The sequence below is a fragment of the Equus przewalskii genome, chromosome 4, assembly GCF_037783145.1.
Source record: "Equus przewalskii isolate Varuska chromosome 4, EquPr2, whole genome shotgun sequence".
NCBI lineage: Eukaryota > Metazoa > Chordata > Mammalia > Perissodactyla > Equidae > Equus > Equus przewalskii.
Genome location: NC_091834.1, coordinates 60030989 through 60057530, shown reverse-complemented (window position 1 = coordinate 60057530; position 26542 = coordinate 60030989). Strand labels below are relative to the sequence as shown.

General features: G+C 39.1%; 1 protein-coding gene across 1 annotated transcript in view; it reads left to right on the top strand.

Moving 5' to 3' along the window:
- The window catches only part of CPVL (carboxypeptidase vitellogenic like), a 136748-nt gene that overhangs the window by 83080 nt on the left and 27126 nt on the right, over positions 1-26542 (top strand). The window contains exon 12 of the mRNA XM_008518416.2: positions 18116-18298. Coding sequence (XP_008516638.2) covers positions 18116-18298 — 183 coding nt within the window. The remainder of the gene's footprint in view (positions 1-18115; positions 18299-26542) is intronic.

Genomic DNA, 26542 nt, shown 5'->3' with positions numbered 1-26542 from the left:
AGGGAGTAGGACTGGATATATTTTGGGAGAGCTGTTATTCACCCTACCACAGTATGAGACTCTCTTGACCTGATAAAAATCTGCCCAAAGCCTGCATAAGCATTATTCTGTTTCATAAAATGTAATCTACATTCCCTTTAAAATCAGAGTTCATAATGATGTAAACAAATAAATTAAAAAATGAATGGGAAGAAATTCCAATTAATAAAAGTATAAAGATTAATGGAATAGAGAATTATTATTTGACCAGTAGGACAGTAATAGTTATTTCAGTCAAGAATCACCAATGGATGCTAAAATTACATGAAAGTATAATGAGAACCAGGATATTTATATAGTCTCAAAGTGTCCCCCTTCAAAATATTTATGATGAAGGGGAAAATAATAACTTTACAGTGAAGAAACCTGGCAAATGTGAACGAAATGATCTAAATTAACATGACCAGTAGTGGGATAAATCAACATTATATGCCTCCTCATGTACTGAGGAGGACACAACACTAATGTGATATTCTTGCCAAAAATGTATAACATGAATTTCATCATGAGGAAATATCAGACAAACTAAAATTGGGGGACATTCCAGAAAATAACTGCCAGTACTTGTCAAAAGACCACAAAAGACAGGCAAAATAAAAATTAAAAGACTGAGCGACTAACGAGACTTGACAAATAAATATTTGTAATGTGTGACCTTTTACTGTATCCAGGACCAGAAAAAAGTTATTAGGGGACAATTAGAAAATTTTGAATAAAATCTGTAGAATAGCACATAGTATATTAATGCTAATTTTCTGGTTTTGATGATTGCCTGCATGATGGTTATATAAGATGTTAATATTTTGAAGGCTGCATAAAGGGTATGCAGGAATTCTTTGTACTATTTCTTTAACAGCTTTGTTGAAGATATAATTCACATGCTGCAAAATTCACCCATTTAAAATGTTCAAGTCCGTGGTTTTTAGGATATTCACAAATTTCTGCAACCATCACCACTAATTTCAGAAGATTTTTGTCCCATCCAAAAAATTCCTTATTCTTTAGCAATAATTCCCACTTTCTCCCTCCCTCCAGCTCCTGGCAGCCATTAATCTAGTGTTTCTATGAGTTTGTCTATTTTGGATATTGTGTATAAATGGAATCATACAATATGAGACCTTTTGTGACTGGCTTCTTTCACTCAGCCTAATGTTTTCAGGAAATATCATGTATTAGTACTTTGTGCCTTTTTGTTGCCAACTAATATTCCACTGTATAGATATACCACATTTTAGTCATCCATTCATCAGTTCTTTCTACTTTTTGGCTATTACAAATAATGCTGCTGTGAGCATTCATGTGCAAGTTTTGGTGTGGTCCTGTGTTTTCAGTTCTTTTGGATATATACGAAAGAGTGGAGTTGCTGGATCATATAGTAAGTAACTCTATATTTAACATTTTGAAGGACTGCCAAAGTGTTTTCCAAAGTGGCTGTACCATTTTACAATTCCATCAACAATGGATAAGAGTTCCAATTTCTCCAAATCCTTGCTGACACTTGTTATTGTCTGGCATTTTCATTCTAGCATCTAATGAGTGTGAACTGCTATCCCATTGTGATTTTGATTGGCATTTTTCTAATGACTAATGATGTTGAGCATCTTTTCGTGTGCTTTTCGTTGTTCATTTTTGTATCTTCTCTGGAGAAATGTCTGTCCAAGTCCCTTACCCATTTATTAATTGGGTTGTCTTTTTATTGTTGACTTTTAAGAGTTCTTTATGTTTTCTGAATATAAGTCCTTTATCAGATAGATGATTTGCAAATATTTTCTCCCATTCTGTGGGCTCTCATTTTATTTTCTTGATGGAATCCATTGAAACCCAATAGTTCTAAATTTTGATGAAGTCCAATTTGTCTGTTTCTTTCGTCACTTATGCTTTTGGTATCATATCTAAGAAACTGTTGCCTAACTCAGGGTTATTAGGTCAAGGTCATTTAGTCCTATAACAGAACCTGGCACGTAGTAGACATTCAATAAACTTTAATAATGAAAGAAGAATTGTCATGGAAACAAAGGAAGTGATAAAAGGCTTGACAAAGAGTACATGTTTCTTAATACATTTTACTTCCTTTAATTTTCCCTTTTCCTACCATTCTGACACTCCACTTCCACTTCAGCTGAGCTTCGCATTGCTCCCTTTGCATTGGAAGTGCCTGGGAAGTTTAAAATGCTACCTAATCGTGGCCCACTCCACCACAGGTTCTGCTTGAGTTGCCTAGTATAGCAACAAGCGCATGGTAGTGTGCAGTGAAGTTGGAAAGGAGGAAGGGAGAGAAAAAAGGACAGAAAGAAAGACAGATGGTCTATTCATTTATACCATAAGCTGTTTTTACAACAAACCTATATTCAATTTTAGTAGGTGCAAATCATTCACCACTCTAATTACCATTGATTGTATTATATTATGTTCCTTCCTCTTTTAGGCAGCATTTAAACAAAAAAGTAAATCAATCTCATACATTGATTGTAAGACATATCCTGATTTTAAAAATAATAAGATGTGGCAGGGGATGGATAGAGTATATCTAGAATCTAGGAAATGCAGCTCATACTCCACAAGAGCTATTGGCTTGGAGTCCCCCACTCTTTGTACAGGTCCCCAGTCCCCCAGTTTTTTCTGATAAAGAAGTTACATTGTTCTTGTGAAGATTCTTGCTAAAGATTCTGAATATGTTTTCAATCTCTCTGTTTCTGTCTGGTTATAGTTCTTGCCTTCCTAAGAATATATGGGCTGTAATTTCAAAGATTAAGTGTACATGAGAGAGGAAACGTGAGTGTGTGTGTGTGTGTGTGTGTTGTGTATTCCCTGTGAAACATTATTTCAATAGACAGGAGCCACAGCTCTATACATAGAGGCCGTTTAGATCTAAAGCCAAACACTGCCCTTGGAGTTGAGGTTGCCATATTGCTAAGTTGTCTGGAAGGTCACTGCACTTTTAGGAGCTACCATCTCCAAATGCCACTTCTTAACTCCACATGGTCGTGCTTTTAAAGGTTAAATTGCCCCAGAGAAGGGATTAGTTCGCTGTGTTTAAAAGTTCATCTAGTCAGGAAATTGTAAATATAAAGTTACATTTCCCTGTCACGTATCATTCTGCAGCTCATTAAATTTCAACTAATTGCATCTTCAGAATTCAAGATCTTAATGTTTCTGAGCTTCACCAGCAGACGGAAATCTTAACACCCGGGTCGTTAGAGTTTTCTTTACTTATCCTAGGCTATCAAAAGATCTTCATTTAGAAGTGGGCTGTTCCTACTTAATGGATGTGACTTAGAAGTTTGAAAGGTAAATATTTCTAGTAAATCTAACTCATTTTTGCAGTCGTTCTAATTGCTTGTGGCATTTTCCTTAATGACATCTCCTAATGGCAAAATGTCGATGGTAATAGTAGCCAGGAAATTAGATTTGATAAATGACTAGCATTCCTAGAAAAATTTAACACTTAAATGGGCCTGATTCTTCAACTGCTTAGTTGCATTCTAAGCTTTCAGCAAACCATGATGGGAAAAGTCTGGCTTTGTTGACAGTAAGCTGATGTGATCACATTTCTTCCAAACTCTTTGAAGACAATGAAGGCATGCCAGTGCCATTCCATGAAAAACCTTGGGCAGGAAGAAGTAGCTTCCAGTGAAGCGTAACTGAAGAGAGGGAAGAAGCCTGGAACATTTGTTTCATGTAATCACAGCCTATAGATAAGCAACCGCCACTTTACAGGCAAATAAAAACAGTGTATGTTCGAAAACCAATTTATTCTGCAGCGTTCCTTTGAATTCATTTTACCTGTTTCAGTTATAATCCATGTGCAAGAGTAACATTAATTTTTTTTATGAGACCTACTTCTTATGTGCTTCTTTGACTTTTAAGCATTTCCATGAATAAAGGGAAAAGAGAGTACCCATAAATTATGAAACAGCCTTTCATTTCACCCAAACTTGCCATGCTTTTGACACCTTTTCTTGTTTGTTGTTTAAATTTATGTTGGGATAAAATGTTCGAAGGAGAACCAGCATTCTCATTTTGATTTCATTTTTTTTTTTTATTTTTCTTACTTATTTCTTTAAGCCATTTGATAATATATTCTGCCATGCGGATTGGTTTGTTTTAAACTGCTTTGCTCGTGAGCACCACCATCATTTTTCAAGGGCTTTATTTTGTTGTTATTTGAAGGTACCACATGCTCAAAAGATTACAAGTTACCTTTGTGATTTATAGCAACAGGAAAAGTAGAATTTAATCTGGAGTCGCCCAAATATGTCAGGGTGCAGGTGGTGTGAGGAGAAAGGTAATAAATGGCAATACCATTTGCTATGTAGATTCCAGGGATCTAAAAATCAGTAAGCTAAGAAATGCATATTTAAATCCAGTTGAAATCCAAGTACTATCAAACACAGGCAGTTATAGCTGTTGACTTTACTTTGAAATAGGGAAAGAGTTGGGGGAGCATTCTTTTCTGGATGTAATGAGGATCTCTTGTGCAATAAATGTCACCACTCTGAGTAGCTTCCCAGTCTTTATTCTTCATGTCATAGTATAACAGAAGAAGATGCAAAACGATGATACAAATGTTCTAAAACACTGGACCGTTGGAAACCAGTGATCTCCAAAGCAGTGTTTACCCACCACCATTCCCTGAGGTGTAGGAGGGAAATGGTAAAGCTTTAATTTTTTTTTTTTTTTTTTTAAGGAAGATTAGCCCTGAGCTAACATCTGCTGCCAATCCTCCTCTTTTTGCTGAGGAAGACTGGCCCTGAGCTAACATCCATGCCCATCTTCCTCTACTTTATATGTGGGATGCCTACCACTGCATGGCTTGCCAAGCAGTGCCATGTCCACACCCAGAATCCAAACTGACAAACCCCGGGCCACTGAAGCGGAACATGTGCACTTAACTGCTGTGCCACTGGGCCAGCCCCAAAGCTTTAATTTTTTATTTCAAAAAAAGAAGTAAAACTGATGGCCTAGTGGTTACAGTTTGGTGCTCTCACCGCTTCAGTGGCCCAGGTTCATTTCCCAGTCGTGGAACCGCACCACCCGTCTGTCAGTAGCCATGCTGTGGTGGCGGCTCACATAGAAGAACTAGAAGGACTTACAACTAGGGTGTACAGCCATGCACTGGGGCTTTGGGGAAGAAAAACAAAGAGAAAGATTGGCAACAGATGTTAGCTCAGGGCAAATCTTTCCCTGCAAAAACATAAATAAACAAAACAATAAGCTTCACTAATGTTTAATAAATGGATTGGCACGGGGGAGCTCATTTGGTCCATATGTTAGAGAGTCACATATCAGATGTGATGGAGCCAGAATGGACAGCCAGTGTTTTGGTTTTCCTAATCATTGTCATCATCGTCACCATCATCATTGGAGTTCATTTGCTGCAGGATCTGACTCTAGGTCCAGTACTCTTTCCACTGCAGTTTCCTCTTCTTCCATCTGAGTGGGAGTGACTTAATTCAGTGGCAGTTGACCCTGGTCTGTTAGTCCAAAGGGAAAGCAGCATTTGTATACTTCCCGCTGCCTGAGGGAGCCACCAGAACCTCTAGGGCTCTTCCCGGGGGCTTTTCATCACTGGACTTGCCTGGCCTGCACGGTAGAAGTTGTCCAACCATGCTCCTGCCATGGGTCAGTCTGTGCCATCTACTTGCTTATTATGAGCAACTCCCAAGTCTTGTCACTGGGTAACAGTCAACACCACAGCACAGTGTTCCTGTGCTAAATGACATGTGACTGAATGAAAGCCAGAACCTTCAGCCAAGCTTTTGGAAAGAAGAGCTCTGGGGAGGAGTCGCTGACCTCCTCTGTCTTGATTTTCCTGTCTCTCTGTCCTCCTTTCTCTCTGAATATTCATGTCTGTTTCTTCAGCTTTCTGACAGTCCCTGTATTTGTCACCGTGATTTGCAGAATCCTTTTGAGATTATTTGATGTTCTCTGGAAAGAAAGGAAGAAGGATGCTTTACTTTACGAACAAGGGGGAGTTCTGTTTGGGGAAAAAAAAAAATCAAAAAACTAATTGCAAGCTAATGAGGTGGCTTTGATGAATATCACCATGGAGAGTATGGAGCAGAGAATCTTGCACTGACTGATACCAGGTTTTCCTGTGTGGATGAAAACAGAAAGAGCACAGAGCATCAGTTAGACGTTTTTAATTTGGTAAGGAAAAGTAAGCTGTGCAGCCAGGTACTTGCCTTCTTTCATGAGATCAGCCTGCTTGGAAACCTTTCAGTAACTGCTCCTCACCTGGGGAGTGATAAGAGGTGGGAATTAGACTTGTAGAAGTGGCTTTTCTGGCTCTTTGGATGAGTGCCTACTTACTGTCACTCTCAGTCCTCCTAAGAGAAAGGCAAAGTAATCTGCATTCACAGGGAACTAGAATTTTCTCAAGCTGGAAGGCAAGTTTGTTATGGAAGAAGAGGATCCCAATGGATTGACATGTCTCAAAGGCCAGCCAGAATCCAAAGTGGACCGCACCTTGCTGAACGCCCTACTCGCTGAACACTCCAGGGCCTCTTTTCCACCATCTGTTTTCCTTTGGGGGCCTCCAAGCACCTCTAAATTGATGCCTTTTGCAGGTTGTTTAGCATTTCTCCCCCGACAAGGCCACCCTGCTCTCTGCTGGCCCTGAGCATAATATCAGCAGGGAGTTCATTTCCCTGTCCTGCCTGGGCAGAAGGGATGGTGGGGCAGCAGTGACACTGCATAGTGGCGGGGGCTCAGCTTTCCTGGTTTTTTTTCTCTCAAAGTCCTTGGTGAATCCTCTCAGTGCTATTATTTTTTGAACTTGAGTGATGGTGACAGTGTCAGGGAGCAGGAAGCTGGCAAGGGGACTTGATGGCAAGGGCTTTTCCTCCAGTTCCTATCTACTCCTCCTGTAGTAATTGAAGCTATATGAGCATCTTCCACTCCTCCGTATGCAGTATTTTCCAACTTCCTTAATGCAGCCTCATGAACTGCAGATTACTCCTCTAAGAGAGCTGTCCTTGGAAGTCACTTGTGTCTTTGGCAACTGTTGACAAAGAGACCAATTGTCTTTGCAGGATATACCAAACCCAAGGTAAACAGGTATATGGGTGCTGTCCAATGGAAATAGAACATAAGGCACATATGTAATTTTAAATTTTCTAGAAGATGCATTAAAAAGATAAAAAGAAACAGGTGAAAATAACTTTAATAACATATTTTCTTTAACCTAATATATCCAAAATGTTATCATATCAACCTGCAAGCAATGTTAAGAAATTATTGAGATATTTCACGTTCTTTTCTTTGTGCTAAGTCTTCAAAATCCAGTGTGTATCGTAGACTTATAGCACACCTCAATTTGAACTAGTCACGTTTCAAGTGTTCACTAGCCACATTTGGCTAGTGGCTACCATATTGATTAGTGTGGGTCAATGCCTATAGACTTGACTGTTACAAATTACAGCATTTTTTGTTTGCTCCATGGTGCTGTTTCTTGTTGGTTGGATTGTGTGCAAATGTATACTTGTTAATTGAGAGCATTTAGTAATGTGGAAAGAGAAAGAAATTGGCTCCTTGGCCTACCTTTTAGTAGGGTGAAAACATTGGCAAGCATGTGGCAGTCTTTGGAGATGACCCTTGGTGTGACCTTGAAGCCAAGGACATTCTGACAACCAGGGAGGACGTTTCTCTCTGGAGAGACTTGTCTCAGGGAGTGAGCAGGCCTGCTTCTGGGGCACTTTTAGTTTGTTCAATCCAGTTATTGACAATGGTCAGAGGAGACTCAAGAGGTGAGCGACTCAGAAAGGGCTGTGGAAGCAGACCGTGAAACAAGAAGCAGAGCAAAGGACCCCTTGTGTGGACCCCTAGGACTTTTCTATTCAAACTGGAGGAAAAATATTATTCTGCCTCATGATGAAAAGTAATTTTAAGTGTGCTGTTCTAGGTAGTTAATTTTTCAAAGATCCCTGGGTTGCAGGGGTGGTTGCTGGATCCTTTTCAAGTTGGCCTTGCTTCTTCTTCTCCTCTAAAAGCAACTAAATTATTTAGAGTTAAGTTGCAAGAAAGCAGGAATCATTTTCTTTGGCTGAAAGACATTGTTTGTATAATCGTTGAACACTCACTCAAACTTTTTGCTTCACTCTCGTTTTTCTTTGCTCATCTTGGCAAAACCAGCTGGTAGGGGAATGGCAGGCACATGGGGGTGTTTATTCTAAGTTCATTTTCCCTCTTTCTTTGTCTTGCCTTTTCCTTGGAAGCAAAATATGTCCCTTTGGAAGAACAGCTTGGTTGCAGAAGTAACTACTGTTTCATTCAATGGTTGCTTTATTTTCCTACCACAGTCTTCTCCAGGCAGGGCTGGGGAGTCAGGCTTCCTGAGCCTTACAGCCCTGCATCCCTGCAAAATCACCAGGGAGGACAGCTGTAAGGGAGAGCCATGAGCGCCAGGGGCCAGGCCATTGTCCCTGAAAGGGTAACAGCACTGCCTCCAGTCGGGAGCATTTCTGGAACATTATACCTCACAGCTGAAGTTCAGTTTTCCTTTTGCAACTGAGCTTTTGGGAAACCCTTGGGAAGGAGTCTATGTTGCACTGGATATTAGTGAAATTAATTCTCTTCTGTTCAGGAAAAAGGCACTGGTGGGTCATGCTAATTGCTTCAGGCAGAAGGAACTCCCAGCTACCTTGCAGTTTGTAATAGGAGCATGATAAGGACGGCGGCCAGAGGAGGAAGTGTGGAGGGCTGCTTTGTAGGAGTTTCATTGATTTAGCATCTGTAGAGAAAGCCTCTTTAAAAAAAAATTTTTTTTTGATTAGTGAACAGGAGAACATTCAAAGCTAAGACAGATAGCGGCCAACTGGGAACACTGTGCAGCCTGGAATAGCTTAGGCTGCTGTTCAATCATTTCCCCAAACAGGAAACCACAAAATGTTAGAGATTAAGGTCACTAGATCATTGGGAAAAGAGCATAACTTTGTCTGCAAAGTATTATGATGGATTGTAAATGGGCCAAAATATAAGCATAAATCTTTCGTCTAAAACTGCAACAACAAAAATCCAGCCTTCTCACAAAAGCAGTTTGCTTTCCTGTTGTCCTGAGAGACCAAAGCCTCCTTCTGCGGCGTTTCTGTAATTTTCCTAATAAGTAGAGGAATAATCAGAGAAATAAAGAGAAAAGCTTTGTGTTCTCTGTCAGTAACGTGTATTTCGGTTTGATTTAAAAAAAAAAACTTGAGATCAGTAAGTGGCCCTCACATGATTTATTTCTAGTCTTATGCTTTTGTACTGGCAACAATGAAAATATATCGTAATGCTCATTTATATACCTTTCTGCCCCAAATCCTCCTTTCAAGTGTTCGGTTGTACAGGCACCGTTAAATGCGCAGATGTCTTTTTTTCCTTTTTGATTATCATGTGACTTCCTTGAATCAAAATCTGAGTTTAGAGGGTGTGGCATCTTTTCAGTTGAGTCTGCAGGCAAACTGGCTGCAGGTATGTTTGGCTAACACTGTTGGTTGCTTTATATCTGCCTGGAAAATGCTTACCCTTCAGAGGCATACGCTGTGTAAAATAAGGGTTCATCAGCATCTGATTTGTTCATTAGGTCTTTACTAGGGAGAGGCTTTCTTGCTGAGAGAGTTAAATCCATAAAAAAAACCTGCTGACTTACGTGTATCTAGAACCTGAAAAGTTTATGGTTTGAAATGTTAAAATGACTGGATTTGAGAAAGATTTAAGTGAAACCGACTTTTGTTGACCCCTCTTTTAAGGAAAACTGAGAGAATGAAAGAGTAAACTTGCCTTTCCTCTTCTGATTATTCACTGTTTTGAAAAGTTAAAAGAAACTCTGGAGCATGTGGAGGCCAGGGCTCACATCTTGTCCGATCGGTTCCCTGGATGCCTCGTCCTTGGGTGCTCCAGAAATATTTACTGTTGAATAAGTAGAGATTTGATAATGAGCAGGTTAAACAAACAAACAAACAAAACACTCCCTATGTGAGTGAGCATGGTCTCTTTTCTCTAAGTCAGACAAAAGGTCACTTCCCTTCCATTTCAGATGGAAGTGAAACTCAGCTGCCTGTGGATCCAGGAAGGAAATGAAATAAATGAAGAGTCGGATTGAGACCTTGTGATCTTTCTTTTTTACCCGTGACAAAGACACGGATACAGAGAAATATTTTTCTCTTCTAAGAAGAACAATAGTGTAAGCACAGAATAAATGACAACAGCCCTTGCACCTCTTTGAGGGGACACTAGGAAAGGGTGGGGCTGTGTCTGAGGGGGACGGCTCCTGCACGGTGTCACCTGATTGTGACCAAGTGGAACTACAGGCCCAGGATGGTTAGATCCCCCCTATTTAAATGCTGGCATCTAATTGCAAAAACAGCAACAACACTATGGAGACTAAATGAGTATATCTGCAAGCTGAAGGCAGGCCTTAGGCAGCCCATTTAAAACCTCTGCCCTCCACCAAAGAAATTCGTGTTTCAGATTATTCTTGATAAAGAGTAACAAAAACATTGATAAAATCCTGCTCTTCAGTTTACAGGACATTTTTATCTCAGATCCCATTTGGCCATCCCAACAACTCTAGGACGTAGATATTCCACTTCTTGGAGGAGAAAATGAAGGCTGAGTGAGTAGGTGACATAGCCAAGGTCACTCAGTAAGCACATGAGGCTGAGCCAGGGCTGGAGCTCAAGACTCTGTCTGCAGGTGTCATATCGCTTTCATAAGCCCCTGCTGTTTGTTTTGTCAAATTGATGACCTAGGGCAGTTGTTTTAGAATTATTTTTTTTCACTGAGGACGATTAGCCCTGAGTTAACATCTCTGCCAGTCCTCCTCTATTTCTTTTGCGTGCGGGACACCTCCACAGCGTGGCTGGTGAGTGGAGTAGGTCCGTGCCTGGGATTCCAACCTACGAACCTAGGCAGCCAAAGCAGAGCGCACTCTGCCACACTCTGCCACAGGGCCAGTCCCTAGAATGCTAACTCTTACATCCTGGATCACAATTGTAATCCACAGATAACATCTCATTTGGAAATCATGGAGCTATTTGAATAGCTATATTAGTGTCTGGTAGTTTCGCTGCTACCATTTTTGTCTCAGACATTTTTGCCACATAACTAATTGGCCATAAAGTAATTTTGCTACAAAAGGTAAAATAATTGGTTGACTTTTTTTGAGTATGCTGTTTCATTTCTCCATTGACGAAGTTCTCGTGGTTACTTCCATTTTTATGTGACGTAAATCTTAGTCAGCCGTCATAATGGTTGAGAAGAGGTGGTGGTGGCGATCTTAAAAGAGTTAGCATTTCTTCCGGTTAGCAACATTATTGATGGCTCTATCGAGCTGGCAGTTGGCCATGATTTGCCCCAAGAGTTGGTTTCTTATTTTGGAATGGACTACATTGGAGGTGGAAGAGGGCTGAGGGCCCCTTTTTTCCTTCTTCTTCTCCCCAAAGCCCCCAGTACATAGTTGCATATCCTAGTTGTGAGTGCCTCTGGTTGTGCTATGTGGGACACCACCTCAGTGTGGCCTAATCAGCAGTGCTAGGTCCCCGCCCAGGATCCAAACTGGTGAAGCCCTGGGCCACCGAAGCAGAGCGCATGAACTTAACCACCTGGGCCATGGGGCTGGCCCCTGAGGGCCTCTTTTTTGAGGGCACAGTGTTGAACCCATACTTCCCATAGAACAAAGGCAAGTGCTTAGTTACAATCCACACAAAAAAATAAAATGAGTTACTTGCAAAGTATTGCCGTGAATCTACATACACACATTTTAAGTGTATTCAGATATTTTGTATTTTGCTATAAAGTCTTTTTAATTTTGTCATGTTTCATATCCTTTTCGATTAATGTCCCTCTTTTATTTTTCTTGATTTTATCTTTTACATCAAAATCTCTGTATGGCCAGTTAGTTATGCAGCAAAAATCTTTGTGGCAAAAATGCTTACAGCAAAGATGCTGTGGAGAAACTACCTAGAACTGATAATAATAACAGCTGGCATTAATTGAACATTTACTACGTGCCTGGGATGCTGAGAGCTTTACGTGCATTATGTTATGTAATTCCCCTAATGACCCTCTGTCATATATGTTTTTCTTCTACCTACTTCACAGATGAGGAAACTGAACTCTAGACAGGCTGAGGAACTTCAGATAATTTTGCTAGGAAGTGGCCAAGCTCAGATTCAAACCCAGCCAGAGAGCCTGTGCTCTTAACTAGAAATGTGTATCCTTCGTTCCAGAGAGTCACGCTTATCTTTAGGTTTGCTCCTCGCATGTAGAGTTACGAAGATAGAACAAACCACCGGTGTTCTTTCTTAGGGTGGTGGTGTAGGCAGTGAGGCAATGTGGCAGAGGAGTTAGAAGCCCACACCTTGGACTCAGGCAGATCTAAACTTGAATCTGTCACCAGTTGGCTCAGCTCCCTGCATCTCTATCTCCTTGTACCTAAAATGGGATAAATAACACCCACCTTCTGGGGGTGTTGTGAAATCATGGATGTCAAGTGCTTAGCACGGTTCCTGCAACATAACAAGAAGAATTGCAGAGTTCTGTTGTTATTCACAAATGTCCTTTTTAAAGCTATACTCTTTACCCTACTTTTCTAGCATTGAAGTATGGGGGAATTCCCATGAGCTTGCATCCCATGCTGCAAAACTGAAAGTTCCTCTAAAAGTAATTTATGAACTGATGGCTCTGACTACCGGGAGAAGACAGCTGAGATACCATGCCCAATGTGTGTAAAATTAGCAGTGAAAGGCATGCTATTTCAGGAGTTTGAAAACCGAGTTCAAGTTTATCCTGGCTGTACTTCCTCCTCCTGTGGGTCTGTGCTTGAAAGACTGAGACTGGCAATCAAGTATTTGACTCAAAAAGGCCACCCGTCTATTCTGAGGGTTGTTTTAGAAGAAGTGCTTTGCTGAGTCTTTTAAGTCATTATCTTCCTTCTTGAGAAGGAGGAGGACCTAACCCTCTCTGACTCCCAGTTTGTGTCAGGCTCTTTGCTGGGCACTCTGCACATGATCTCAGTAATTCTCACTACAGTGAGATGGAGGTCTTACCATCTGAATGTCCACAAAAGGGAACTGAAGCTCATGGCTGTTAAGCCACCTGTCTGGGGTTCCCAGCTACTGCATGCTGGGTCTTGTGTAGCACTGGTCCAAGGGTGTATGAGTTTGGATTTCATGCTTTTAGCAACAGAGACAACTCTGGTTACTTGAAGCATGAAAGCAATTGATGGGAAGACATGATAGGTTGCAGAATTCTTGTAAAAACTGAAGAACTGGAGCGAGGAAAGATAGGGACCAGGGAAAATTCTGGGGATCCAGGCAGCAAAATTAGTGGGCAGACTTATCGGGGACCCCTGTGTCACTGTGCCCACAATTCAAATTCTAGGGAAAGAACATTTGAGTGCCCTAGCGTAGGTCACATACTAAACTCTCGCACAGAAGAGGCAGGACGCTGTGATTGACAGCCTCCGCTAGCGGTGCATCCACTGAGGGAATGGCAGCACAGTTACCAGGAGAAGGGGGAGTGGACCTGGACAAGCCAGCACAGCAGACATCACTATCCAGCATCACACAAAGCGTTTAAAGAACGCGGTAGACTAGACCCTGTCAGTGTCAATACCTTTTATGAGGTGCCGGGTACTGTGCAAGGGCTGCGGATGGAGCGAGCCCTCTGAGCACCCCTGTTCCCAAGGATCTGATGCTATTCCACAGCTGCTTCATCAAGGCCACTCCCTACAGCGGAAGTGAGGCATCTGTTGCCAGCTGAATAATGCCCTTGCACACATCCTAGGCCCTAGAGCCAAAGTGAGAAGATGTCACCAGAGTTGGACAAACAGACCAAGATTGTTTCTCAACTGGACATGTGAGCTATGTCTCATACTCAACCAGCTCGTCCTTTCCAGGGGCTTTTGGTAGCACTAAACGTTTAGCTGTGGGGAGTCAAAGAGTGCTTATTGGTTTGAAGGAATTTAGCGCCTCTGTTAAAGAGTTCTAGGTAGAAGTTGGGAAGTTTGAAATCTAGGACACGTTCTGGCACCTGGCTGTGTCACAATTTCCTTAACAATAAAGTGGAGGCAGGCATTGTAATACTTCTTGTCCTGACTTCGTGAAGCAGTATGAGAATAAATCCGTAGGTATGTGAAAGCACTTCAAAAAGTAAAGAACATAATAAAAATGCTTTTCTCATCTCTGTCTTTTGACCAAAAAAAAAGATGCTTGTAATCCAAATCACCTAGTACTCTCTCTTGTAAATGCCTGAATTCTGGAATGAATTTTTAAGATCATCTATGAATGAACTGAAGTTATGCTTTTTACCTAGTTGTCATGAAAAATTGAGAGCTGGTATATTTGAGTTGGCACAAACCATTCCTCAATAAAGACCTATCTTTTGCCAAACTGAGATGCCAACCTCTTAGTGTTACTGTTTGTTTTATTCCTTTTTCATTATAAAAGCATCCTAATCACAAAACTAGAAAATAGTCACGTGGAAACAAAGCACTCATACATTGACTACCTTAACTGCTAGTATTTTGAGGTATTTTTTTCCCCAAGTTTGAAACATCTTTTTAAAATGTAGTAATTATAGAGCACAAACAGTGGGGTCATAGTTTTTCATAGATTTTTAAGTGTTTTTTCATGTCTTCACATATCCCTAAATTTCAACAAACTAACCAGTGAGACCTCTAAGCCGTAAAAGAAAAGAAAATTCTCTAAGAGGGGCGCCTCTGCTCCTTCACTAGGCCTCACGGCTGACCAGAAAGGAAGGCGAGGAAACTGGGTGTTTAGAGGTGCTGCTTGGGCTGTCGCTGGAAACCTATGTCAACCAGCCCTCTCCGGGCACCGTGTTTTGTTAGAGTCACTACTGACAAGGGAAGTGTAGCTAAAAGCTGCGTTCATTTCTGTCTCCTCCTCTGTCATTAGACTTTGTTGCTTAAAATACCAGCAAGCCTCAGGGGAGGTTTGCACAGACTGTCCCAGTTTTAGCCTCAAAGTCCTGCATCCTGGGAAACTCCTCGTCCAAGGCAAACTGGGACAGTTGGTCACCCTACCAGGAAGAAGCGGGGCAAGTGTTTACAGATTCTTTCTAACTGGCCAACTCCTCAGGGCTTAGGCGTTGTCCTGGAACTTCTCTGACTATCAGAATGTGGGTAGCCAACATGTGTCCTTGGGCTTCAGGACCACCCACCCCTGTGCTCCACCCACCTGGCTTCTCAGCTCCCTGTCACCGGATCCTGGGATGTCTTGCCCACTCACCCAGCCCTAGAGGCACACAACTGGGATATTCCTGTGGGGGCTGACAAGGGTGAATGTGACATTTAGATAAAAATAAAAGCTCTGGAATTTTTATATTTAATGCTGGCAGCCTTAAGGCCAGCTCTGAAATCACTCTGCTTGATCATTAATCTGATTTCTTTTTTTGTTGCCTTTGACTTATGTGCCCCTTTAGAAGTTAAAAATGTTTTCTTTGCAAAGGGAGGATTTCTATTTGCTCCCGAAAGTAGGCCTTCTGCTCATCACATGCACGAAAGTCTGCAGTTCAGCCCTGCACTGCCTTATTCCAGAGAGTTAGTGAGTTTATGAGGAGTCTTAAATAACAAGGGAAACAGCTCAGGGATGGGCTGCATTTCAATTAAGTTCAACAAATGTGCACTCTAATGCTGTACATATGAGTCTGTTTTTGCTGTCACCTGTGGATTTTGCTATCACCTCTTAAAGATGAAAAATTCAAATCTATTTCAAAATATACTGATAATAAAGTAGCAAGAGACTCAGAAAGATGCAAGCTTCATTTAGCAGCCACAAAGAGGAAAAATGACCAGATGTACTTGTGTATTCGCTACTTAATCAGTGTCTTTTCATTGAACTCTAGAAGAGGAATTACTTTATAGACGATTATCTTCATTAATCAGCTATAATCAGGCCTTGCTAGAATGGTGAAGTATTTAAGCCTTGTTTGCTGGTACAGATCATGTGTAATTGTTTCCATACTGTTGGCAAAACAGTGTAGGAGTTTTGCACGGGCCATAAGAACTCAAGGTCTTTGAGGCAATTTCTTTGTATAAACAATGCAAATTTTTATTGCTATAGTTGAGTTTTTTAAAGAGGCTTTAAATCGATCAGTATTTCTCCCTTTGAGTTTCTGCTTAGGACAGTGGTGGTGGTGATGGTGAGTGAGTAACATGAAAGACCCCGTGTTCCTGCCCCAGAGGCCCAGGGCTCTTTCATCTCAGGCTGAATCCTGGCCCACGGCTGCTTGAGGATTTGGAGTGTGTAAAAGTCCTGGGCTTTTTAATTATGTGTAAGCCTTTTAAGAAGCCTATACGAGGAAGGCAGAGATGGAAACATATGCAGTGAAACATTTTATATCCAATTTGAGGATTCAACCAAAGGTCTTCACTTGAGCCAAACCAGAGTTTCCAAATAGATCAAAGGTAGCCTGGAATTGCGGAAAACTTCTTAGTTGGGAGTAGAGTGACAGTCCTTTTGAGAATTAATATTGTGTTAGTCGCAAAAAATAGCCTAAGAAGAGTAGAAAACAAAGGGGAAAATTACTCAGATTTCCATCACCTAAATTAGTCAACTGTATTCATTTTTTTAAAGTTCCCTTCCATATATGTGAATGTGTACCTATTTTATGCATTCATAATTGTAGTATATATTTGATGTTCAGCTTTCATACCTAACATTAAGTGATAAGCATTTTCCACGTTGCTTCATGGTTCAAACATTTTAAATGGTTTTGCGATATCTCAGAATTTCTGTACCACGGTTTATTTAACCACTCACTAATTATGGAACTTTTAAACTGCTCAAATTTTTCATTATGAGACTCAATGAATATTATATTATATATATAATTTATATATATATAAAAATTATATAATTTTTGTGTTTCTTTGGGCTTCTTGTCATAGAATTCATTCCAGAAGTTGGGGTTAATGGGACAAAGAGTCTCAACATTTTAAAGTCTGTGTTAAAAATTGACCATTGCTTTCCTGAAGAGTGGTGCCATTTTACACTCTCTCCTATGGTTTCACAACTTCATGAGCATTGGGTATTATCTGAATTCTTTTTCAAGCAAATTGAAAATGGTTTTGTGAGAAAAGATGAGAGTTGCCTCAGAGTTGTTTCTCCTATAATATCCATCAACTTGGCCAAAAATCCCTCAATTTTATGTTAGGAAGAAAGGACATTCCTTACTGCTGACAAGTGCCTATCACATTTAAGAAAAGGAGGGCCAGCCCGGTGGCGTAGTGGTTACATTCCTGCACTCCACTTCGGTGGCCCAGGGTTTGCTGGTTCAGTTCCCAGAGGCAGACCTAGCGCTGCTTGTCAAGCCATGCCGTGACAGATGTCCCACATAAAACAGAAGAAGATTGCCCCACGTAAAATAGAGGAAGATTGGTACAGATGTTAGCTCAGCGACAGTCTTCCTCAAGCAGAAGGAGGAAGGCTGGCAACAGATATTAGCTCAGGGCCAAACTGCCTCACAACAAAAGGAAAGAAATGGAGGTCTTGGAAATGGCATGGCAGACATAGTTGCGTCCAACGAGTAACAAATCTGAGGCACCTGCATTTATTTGTGAGCCTCAAAAAGTTATAGTTGCCACAGCGAAATCAACGTGGGAAGGGGAACAATGTGGATTACAACCCCAGCTTGCCAGCTGCTACAATGTCTGAAAGCAAAGTTAGTGAAATGCAGGCTTCATGAAAATGTAGGGTGTAGTTTTCCTTAGTTCCGCTAAAATATAACCGCAGTCCTCCTCTTTAACTTAGCCGTACATCCAAGTGAAACCTATGTCACCGAGTCATACAGCACAGATGGTTGCAACCAAGAGAGGCTTTTATGCAGATTCCTATGAAGAATCAAACTTTTGGAAGAATGCAATGGTTGAGACAAGGCTAGCATTGATTTCAGATTGTTGGTGTGTGTGGCCAACTGGAAGAAAATGACCCTACTGATCTGCTGAGCTGGCCCCCCTGAGCACGGTATCAGAGAAGTTCACATATCCTTTTTCTCCCTCTGTCTCTCTCTCTGTACATCGATAGACTCACTGGCTTCACCTGCTGACTCCTGCATTTGCCTGATTTCATTTCAGGTGCTGATCTACAACGGCCAGCTGGACATCATCGTGGCAGCTCCCCTGACAGAGCGCTCCTTGATGGCCATGAACTGGAAAGGATCCCAGGAATACAAGAAGGCAGAAAGAAAAGTTTGGAAGATCTTTGAATCTGATGGTGAAGTGGCTGGTTATGTCCGGCAAGTGGATGACTTTTGTCAGGTATGAAAACCCTTTGGGGCACACATATGTGGGAATGGGATAGTGTGGGATTGCAACTAAAGCCTGAACACCGATAAGGCATGGGTGGCCTTAAGCAGAGCCGCACAACAGCCAAAATGCGTCTTCTGCACCCTATTTTCTACAGAGAAGAGTGATCTGAGTTCATATTAAAATACATTGGATTTCGGGCTGGCCCGGTGGCATAGTGGTTAAGTTTGTGTGCTCTGCTTCGGCGGGATTCACTGGTTTGGATTCCCAGGCGCAGTCCTAGCACCACTCATCAAGCCACACTGTGGCAGCATCCCACATAAAGTAGAAGAAGATTGGCACAGATGTTAGCTCAGTGACAATGTTCCTCAAGCACAAAGAGGAAGATCGGCAACAGATGTTAGCTCAGGGCCAAGCTTCCTCTCACACACACACAAAATACATAGGATTTAATAGAAAACAAGACAAAAGTTTAGGTATTGTTCAAGAGATAAAGTGACAATTAAAAAGACAATACTCAGCCCCAAAAGGCAAATCATTAATGAGAGAATTCATCTATTTGGGAACAAAAGGTAGCTTGAACAAATTACATCAGGAAGGTTCAATGTAATCTCCTCTGGCAAATCAATGATCACATTTGTATGTTACAAATGGAGCCCCAGGACAAAATCTCTCATCTGATGCCCGAGTGATACCCCTAGTGTGACCTCCACTTTAGGGGTCAGACATGACTCTTGGCCAGGCCTGTCCACTGCACCTCCAGTTTGCAGGCCTTGGTTCCTCAAGGATGAGCAGGGCTTCTTCGATGATTACGTGATGATTACTCTCTTTACCTCCAGAAAGTTTTTGGAGAAATTACCATAGATCCTCAGTAAGCTCTTGCTTAGTTAGTCAAGAGAAGAAATTTAAATCTTCCCAACTTGATTTTTTTTTTCCTGCAATTTTTTGTTTGAGAGCACTTTGGGACCTCAATTCTGTACCTCTGAGTTTTTGGAATTGCAGCTTTCTAATGCTCGATTTTTCTGTGAGTCGAACCAATGCTCTGAATAGAAATTTATCAGAGACATACTACCTTAAAAGTCCTTTGCTTTGGGATAGTAAATGAGAGTTCAGAAAGAATTTCATAAAGGGTTATGATATACATTCCTCATTTATGTTAGAAGAAATGATGGATCAGGTAGAAATTATGGGTATTCTAATGTAAAATGTACCTTAGCCTCTCCCACTTCAGTCATTCTAACCATTAGAATGGTTAAAATTAGAATTGTCGCTGACAATAACATGTAAGAAATTTAAATATTGCACAAAATGTTAACTACCTGGGACAAAGGAAACAGTTGAGAGACATATTTCTGGGCTCAAGTGAGGGGAAACTCTGCCTTGGGAAGGTTACATTATAGTTTCTAAATTGAGATAAATTGTACCAAAGAATTAAATACTGGTGAAATGGCAAACTAAATGACTCAGAGCAAGCACCGTTCTGGCAGTATATATATGAGATCTGAAAATGGGACCAGGGAAGGACAGAAAAAAGAATGTCAGTTTACATGCAGAAAGGTCTGGAGAGAAATGGAAATTGCTGTCAGCCCCTATCTGCTTCTGTAAACTGGAGCACAAGCCATCTTGAATTTGGTATTGAATTGGGAGCCATAATAAATAGTTAACTCTGAATACTTATTCCAAAATATTGAAATTCCTGGACAAGTGGAAGCTCTCCAATTGCAGAAAATAATCTGGACTTAATTTTTGGTGTTTATTTGTCTGTTTTTAAATTACACAAGTTATTATAGCAATTCAAAATTTTTTTTTTTTAAAGATTTTATTTTTTCCTTTTTCTCCCCAAAGCCCCCCGGTACATAGTTGTGTATTCTTCGTTGTGGGTTCTTCTAGTTGTGGTATGTGGGACGCTGCCTCAGCGTGGTCTGACGAGCAGTGCCATGTCCGCGCCCAGGATTTGAACCAACGAAACACTGGGCCGCCTGCAGCAGAGCGCGCGAACTTAACCGCTCAGCCACGGGGCCAGCCCCAAAATATTTTTTTAAAAGAAAGGGAAAAACCAGTTATTTCAGCATCTGAAATTGCATTTTAATTGATTCCTATGTACACAGGTACAAGTTTTTACATAATTTTAACAGTGTAATATAAGATCGATTCTGCTTTGTTCCTCTTTAAAAACAAGCTTATTTATTGATGTGTAACATAGTATAGAAAAATCCACAAATCACAAATGTACAGGTAAATGAATTTTCACAAAGTGAACATCCCATGTAACTGCCACCTAGATAAAGTAGAACAGAACCAATACCCTCATAGTCACTATTCTTTTTCCTCTCCAAGGTAACCACTGTCCTAACGTCTAACATCATAGATTATTTTTGCTAGTTTTTGCAATTTTTATTAACAGACATATTCAACATGTACTCTTTTCCATGTGACATTTTTGTTCAACTTTACGTTCATGAGATTTATTTATTCTCTTGCATGTAGTATTGTTAGTTCATTTTCCTTGGTGTATAGTGTTCTAATTTATATGTTCAAGTATATAAAATATTATTAGAATATGTAATACATAAAATATAAAATAATGTAATACATTTATATATGCACCATAGTTTGTCTATTCTACTTTTTTCTATAGATAATAGATGGTGTTATGCATTTCACTGGATTGTTTCTGGTTTTTAGCTATTAGGGATAATGCTGCTATGAACATTATTTTACACATTTATGTACACTTTTGTGTTGCATATACAAGAGAATGGAATTGCTGAATCACAGGGTGCAATTCACACACCCGCTAGCAATATACAAGTGTTCCAATTATTTCACATTTTCCCTAACATTTGGATTGTCAGTCTTCCTTGTTTTAAATATGCTGGTAAATGAGTAGTGCATTTTATTATGATTTTAATTTGCATTTCCGTGATGACTAATTAAGGGGAGCATCTTTTCATATATTTATGGGCCATTTGGCTGTTCTCCTGTGAAGTGCCTTTTCAGATCTCTTGCCCATTTTTCGCTGGGTTGACTGTCTTTTCCTGATTTGTATCAGTTCTTTAGATAGTGTGGATATGAGTTCTTGTATTGCAAATATCTTCTCTCACTCTGTGGCTTACTTTTCACTTTCTTAATGGTGTCTTTTGATGAACATACATTCTTAATTTTAATGTAGTCCAGTATATCAATCTTTTCCTCTATGGTTAATGCTTTTAATGTCATATTTAAGAATGCCCCAAGGTTATGAATATGTTCTCCTTGTTATCATCCAAAAGCTTTATTGTTTTACCTTTCACTTTTGGATCAACAGTCCAGGCCTAATTGATTTTATGTATGGTGTATAGTGTAAAGATTCTTTTTATTCCACAGAAATATCCAAACAGTCTAGCACCATTTTGAAAAAAAACATTATTTTCCCACTGTTCTACAGTGTCACCTTTGTCATCAATCAGGTGACTGTGTATGTACAGTCTTGTGTCTATTCTCACTAGTCTATTCCATTGGTCTATTTGTCTGTCCATGAGACAATACCATAGTATCTTATTGCTATAGCTTCATAATTACTCTTGATCCTTGATGGTGTAAAATTTCCAACTGTGTTATTCTTTTTCTTCAAGGTTATCATGGTTTTTCTTTTTCTTGTCTTTTTGCATTTCCATATAAATTTTAGTCTCAGTTTGTCAGCTGTACAAAAATTCTCACTGAGATTGTGTTTGGGATTGCATTAAAACTTTATATCAATTCCAGGAGTACTGATACCTTTACAATATTGAATATTCCAAGCCATGTGCGTGTTATATCCCTCCATTTAATTAGGTCTTCTTTAATTTTTCTCAATTATATTTTATGGTTTTCTATATAGAGGTATATCTTTTGATACATAATCCTAGGTACTTGGTGAAGCTTTTATGCTATTACAAATTGTATAATTTTTAGAAATTCCATTTTATAATTGTTTATTTGCTGGTATGTAGATATACAATTGTTTTTTATATTGAATCTTGCTAAGTTCATTAATTAATTCTAAGGAAATTCTTTTGAATTTTATACATATATAATAACAGTCCTCTATGAGTAACAACAGTTCTATTTCTTTCTCTTCAATATGCTTTTTATTTCTTTTCCCTGTCTCATGTCTCTAAGACTTTTATGATATTGAAGAGAGGTCATGGTAGTGAACATCTTTGCCTCATCCTGTATCAGAAGGGCTGCTTGTCGCTAGGATTGGTTTGCCAAGATTTTGTTTACAATATTTTTGTGTATGCTGTTGAGAAAAATTGGCCTGCAATTTTCCTTTCTTGCAATGTCCTTTTCAAGTTTGGGTATCAGGGTTATACATGCCTCACAAAATGAGTTGAGAAGTGCCTCCTCTCTTTCCAGTGTCTGAAATAGTATCTTCATGTGTCAGGAGATTCGTTGGTGATGCTGTCTGGGCCTAGAGGTTTCTTTGAGGGAGGTTTTTGATTATAGATTCAAATTCTATAATGGATATGGGATTAATCACATTTTCTATTTCCTCTTGTGTCAGTTTTTATAGGTCGTATTTTTGTTTCAGGAATTTATCCTTTTCATCTAAATTTTCAGATTCATTGGCATAAAGATGCTTTTATAATATCATCTTACTATCATTCAATGTCTCTTAAAATTAGTGGTGATATTAATACTTTGTGCCTCTCTTGCCTGGGGTTTAAAAGGCTATTATTCTTTTTAGAGAACCAATTTTTATCTTTGTTGATTTTATTTATTGTATTTTTGCTTTCTGTTTTATTATCTTGTACTTTTACCCTTATTATGTTCTTGTTGTTATTTTCCTTTGTGTGATTTACTATTCTTTTTTTTTTTTTTAAGATTTTATTTTTTCCTTTTTCTCCCCAAAGCCCCCCAGTACATAGTTGTATATTCTTCGTTGTGGGTCCTTCTAGTTGTAGCATGTGGGACGCTGCCTCAGCGTGGTTTGATGAGCAGTGCCATGTCCGTGCCCAGGATTCGAACCAACGAAACACTGGGCCACCTGCAGCGGAGCGCACAGACTTAACCACTCGACCACGGGGCCAGCCCCTACTATTCTTTTTTTTAACTCTAATACAGATACCTAGAACATGAGTTTTCAGCCTTTCTTCATTTCTAATATATTCATCACATTGTTTAATTTAAGTATGACCCTAATTGCATCTTAAAATTTGCTATAGTTTTTTTAAGTGAAAGAGACTTTATTTTCAATAGTAATATACATATCATTCATTCCTTCTAATTTCCATAGTGCATAGCTATATATACAAGCATACAGGGAAAAATAAACATTAGAAACACCTAAGGATGGATGTATACGAGCAAAGAAGACATTTGAGATACCCATGAATGGCTTAGAAGCCTCATAGGACAGTATCCATTAGAAAAGAATGGAAAACATGCAAAAAAGTCCATCCAAACCATGATAGGCAAGTGCAACCTATACAAGTTATATTTTCTGAGGCATAAAAAGTGCACATTTCTTTGGATTAAAAACATAATATAAATGAGTGGCTTGGCTTTTATGTCCAAGCCAAAAGTCATCTACAGAATTAAAAGTTGTGTATACCACATGTGACAATAAAATATTCAAGGCCACAGATGGAGGTCGCTAGCTTTAGCATGTTAAGCATGGCTTTAACTGCACCCTAAAATTTGTGTAGTTTATTATCATTTAATTAAAAATAATTTATTTCCATTCCCCCCACCTTTGACCATGGGGGTTATTTAAAAATGTGTTGACTGCATAATTTGCAAACATTTTGGGTCTTGTATCCTTGCATTTCTTTCTAGCAATACTCTGTTATTTCTTTGTGATCAGAAAACATATTGTATGATTTTGATTCTTTGAAATTTGTTGAAACTTGCCTTCTGGTCCCCAAAGTGGTTCATTTTGGCAAGTGTTCCTTGTATATTTATCAAGAATGTGTATTCTGCAGGTGTTGGTTGCAATACTTCGTATGTCAATTAGGAGAATTTAACAATTTTATTGTTCGTATCTTCATATCCTTTTTTTTTTTTCTCTGCTTGTTCCGTCTGTTAACCAGAGAGGTCCATTAAAATCCCCCGCTATTATTGATGATTTTTCTATTCTCCTTTTATGTCTACTTTTACTTTATTTATTTTGTGTTATTAAATGCACGCAACTACAGAATTGTTATACCTTCCTGGCATATTAAATCTTTAATTCTTATGAAATCTACTTTTTTGTGTCTAGTCATTCTTCTTGCCTTAAAGTCTAATTTGTTTATAGTAGGATAACTAAGTCAACTTCCTTTTGACCTCTGCTTGCATGGGATCTTTTTCACTCTTTGCTTTCAATCTTTCTGTATCTTTATAATTAAGATGTTTCTCTTTTAAGCAATACTTATTTGGGTTTGTTTTTTTATAGACTGACAACATGTTTAAATGGAGTAGTCCCTTTCCATTTAATGTAATTAGTGATATATTTGTGTTTAAATCTACTGTTTTACCATTTGTTTTCTGTTTCGCCTACTTGTTCTGTATTCCCCTTTGTTCTTCTTCATTGTATCCTTTTGTATTACTCGAGTGTTTTATGTCATTTTGTTTGTTCTCCTCTCAAGGCTTAGTAGGTATACATTTTAAAATCTTGTTTAGTGATTATACTTGAGAGTATAATATAAATTCCAGACATATTTGATCCTAATATAAATTAAGCTTTTACCACTTTCCAGACAAATGCAAGAACATTAGATCACTTTGTCTTTCTTACCAACTCTCCTGCTTTTTGTGTTATCATTAAAATAATAATAATAATTCTATATATAATTTGAACACCACAGACATTATTTGTATCATTTTACACAGCCAACAGTTGCTATGACTTACCCAGACATTTACCATTTCGGTTGCTCCTCAGCTTTTCCTGCATTTCTATACTTCTGACTGGGATGATTTTTCGTTGTGTAAAGAAATCTCTGTAATGTTTTATTTTAGTACAATTGTTTTGGCCACAATTTCTCTGTTTGTGTTTGTCTGAAAATGTCTTTTGTAGCCTGTAGGTGAGAAGGACGTTTTCCATGGAACTGAATTGGATCTTGGCAGTCATTTGCTTTCAACACATAAAAGATGTTATTCTGTTGTCCTCTGACTTGCATCTTTTCTGATCATAAGTGAGCTGTCAGTTTTTACTGCTGCTCCTTTGAAAGTGATCTTTTTTCCCCCTACCTGACTACTTTTAAGATTTTCTCTGTTTTTGGTTTTAAAATATTTTTACTATGTTGTACTTAGCTGTGACTTTTAAAATATATATAGTGATTCTCCTTGGGTTTCTTGAGCTTTTTGAAACTATGACTTGATAGTTTGGAAAATCCTCAATCATTATCTCTTCAAACACTGTTTGTGCTCCATTCTCTCTCCCCTCACCTTCTAAGGATCTAATTATATAAATGTTAGCCCTTTTCATTTCATCCCTTATAGCTTTATTTCCATCCTTTTTCTCTCCATTCTTCAGTTTAGATATCTTCTATTCACTTTTCATCTAGTTCTCTATTCTTCTTTACTGCCATTCCAATTATGTTGTTTAACCCATTTATTCTTTTTTTTTCTTTTGCTGAGGAACATTGGCCCTGTAGCCAATATTCCTCTTTTTGTTTGAGGAAGTTTAGCCTTGAGCTAACATTTGTGCTAATCTTTCTCTATTTCATATGTGGGATGCCGCCACAGCGTGGCTTGATGAGCAGTGCATAGGTCCACACCCAGGATCCGATCCTGCGAACCCTGTGCCGTGGAAGCAAAGTGCATGAACTTCACTATGCCACTGGGCTGGCCCCTATTTATTCATTCTTTTAAATTGCAGTAATTATATACTTTTATAGTTCTAGAATTTCAATTTTGTTCTTTTTTATAGATCTCCATTGTCAGGTTATTTTCTGTTCTCCATCTTATCTATTTTCTCAAAGATATTAATAATATTTATTTTGATGCTTATTCCTGATAACTCTTATATTTGCATCATCCATTAGTCTGATTCTATTATCTTTTTTTGTGTGGTAATTTGATCCTTATCACTGGTACGCCTAGAAGTTTCCAATTGAATGTCAGACATTATGCAGGTAAAATTAGAGATAGTTTGACTTTTTGGCTGATGGTATTTTCCTTCCAAGAGATTTTACTTTGCATCTGTCAAGACATTGGAATCAGGGTCAAGCACCTAGATCAAGTCTAGAATTGAATGTGTTTAAATCTGTATTTTAGCTGGTCTATTTCCAGGGTCCTAAACTGACATTT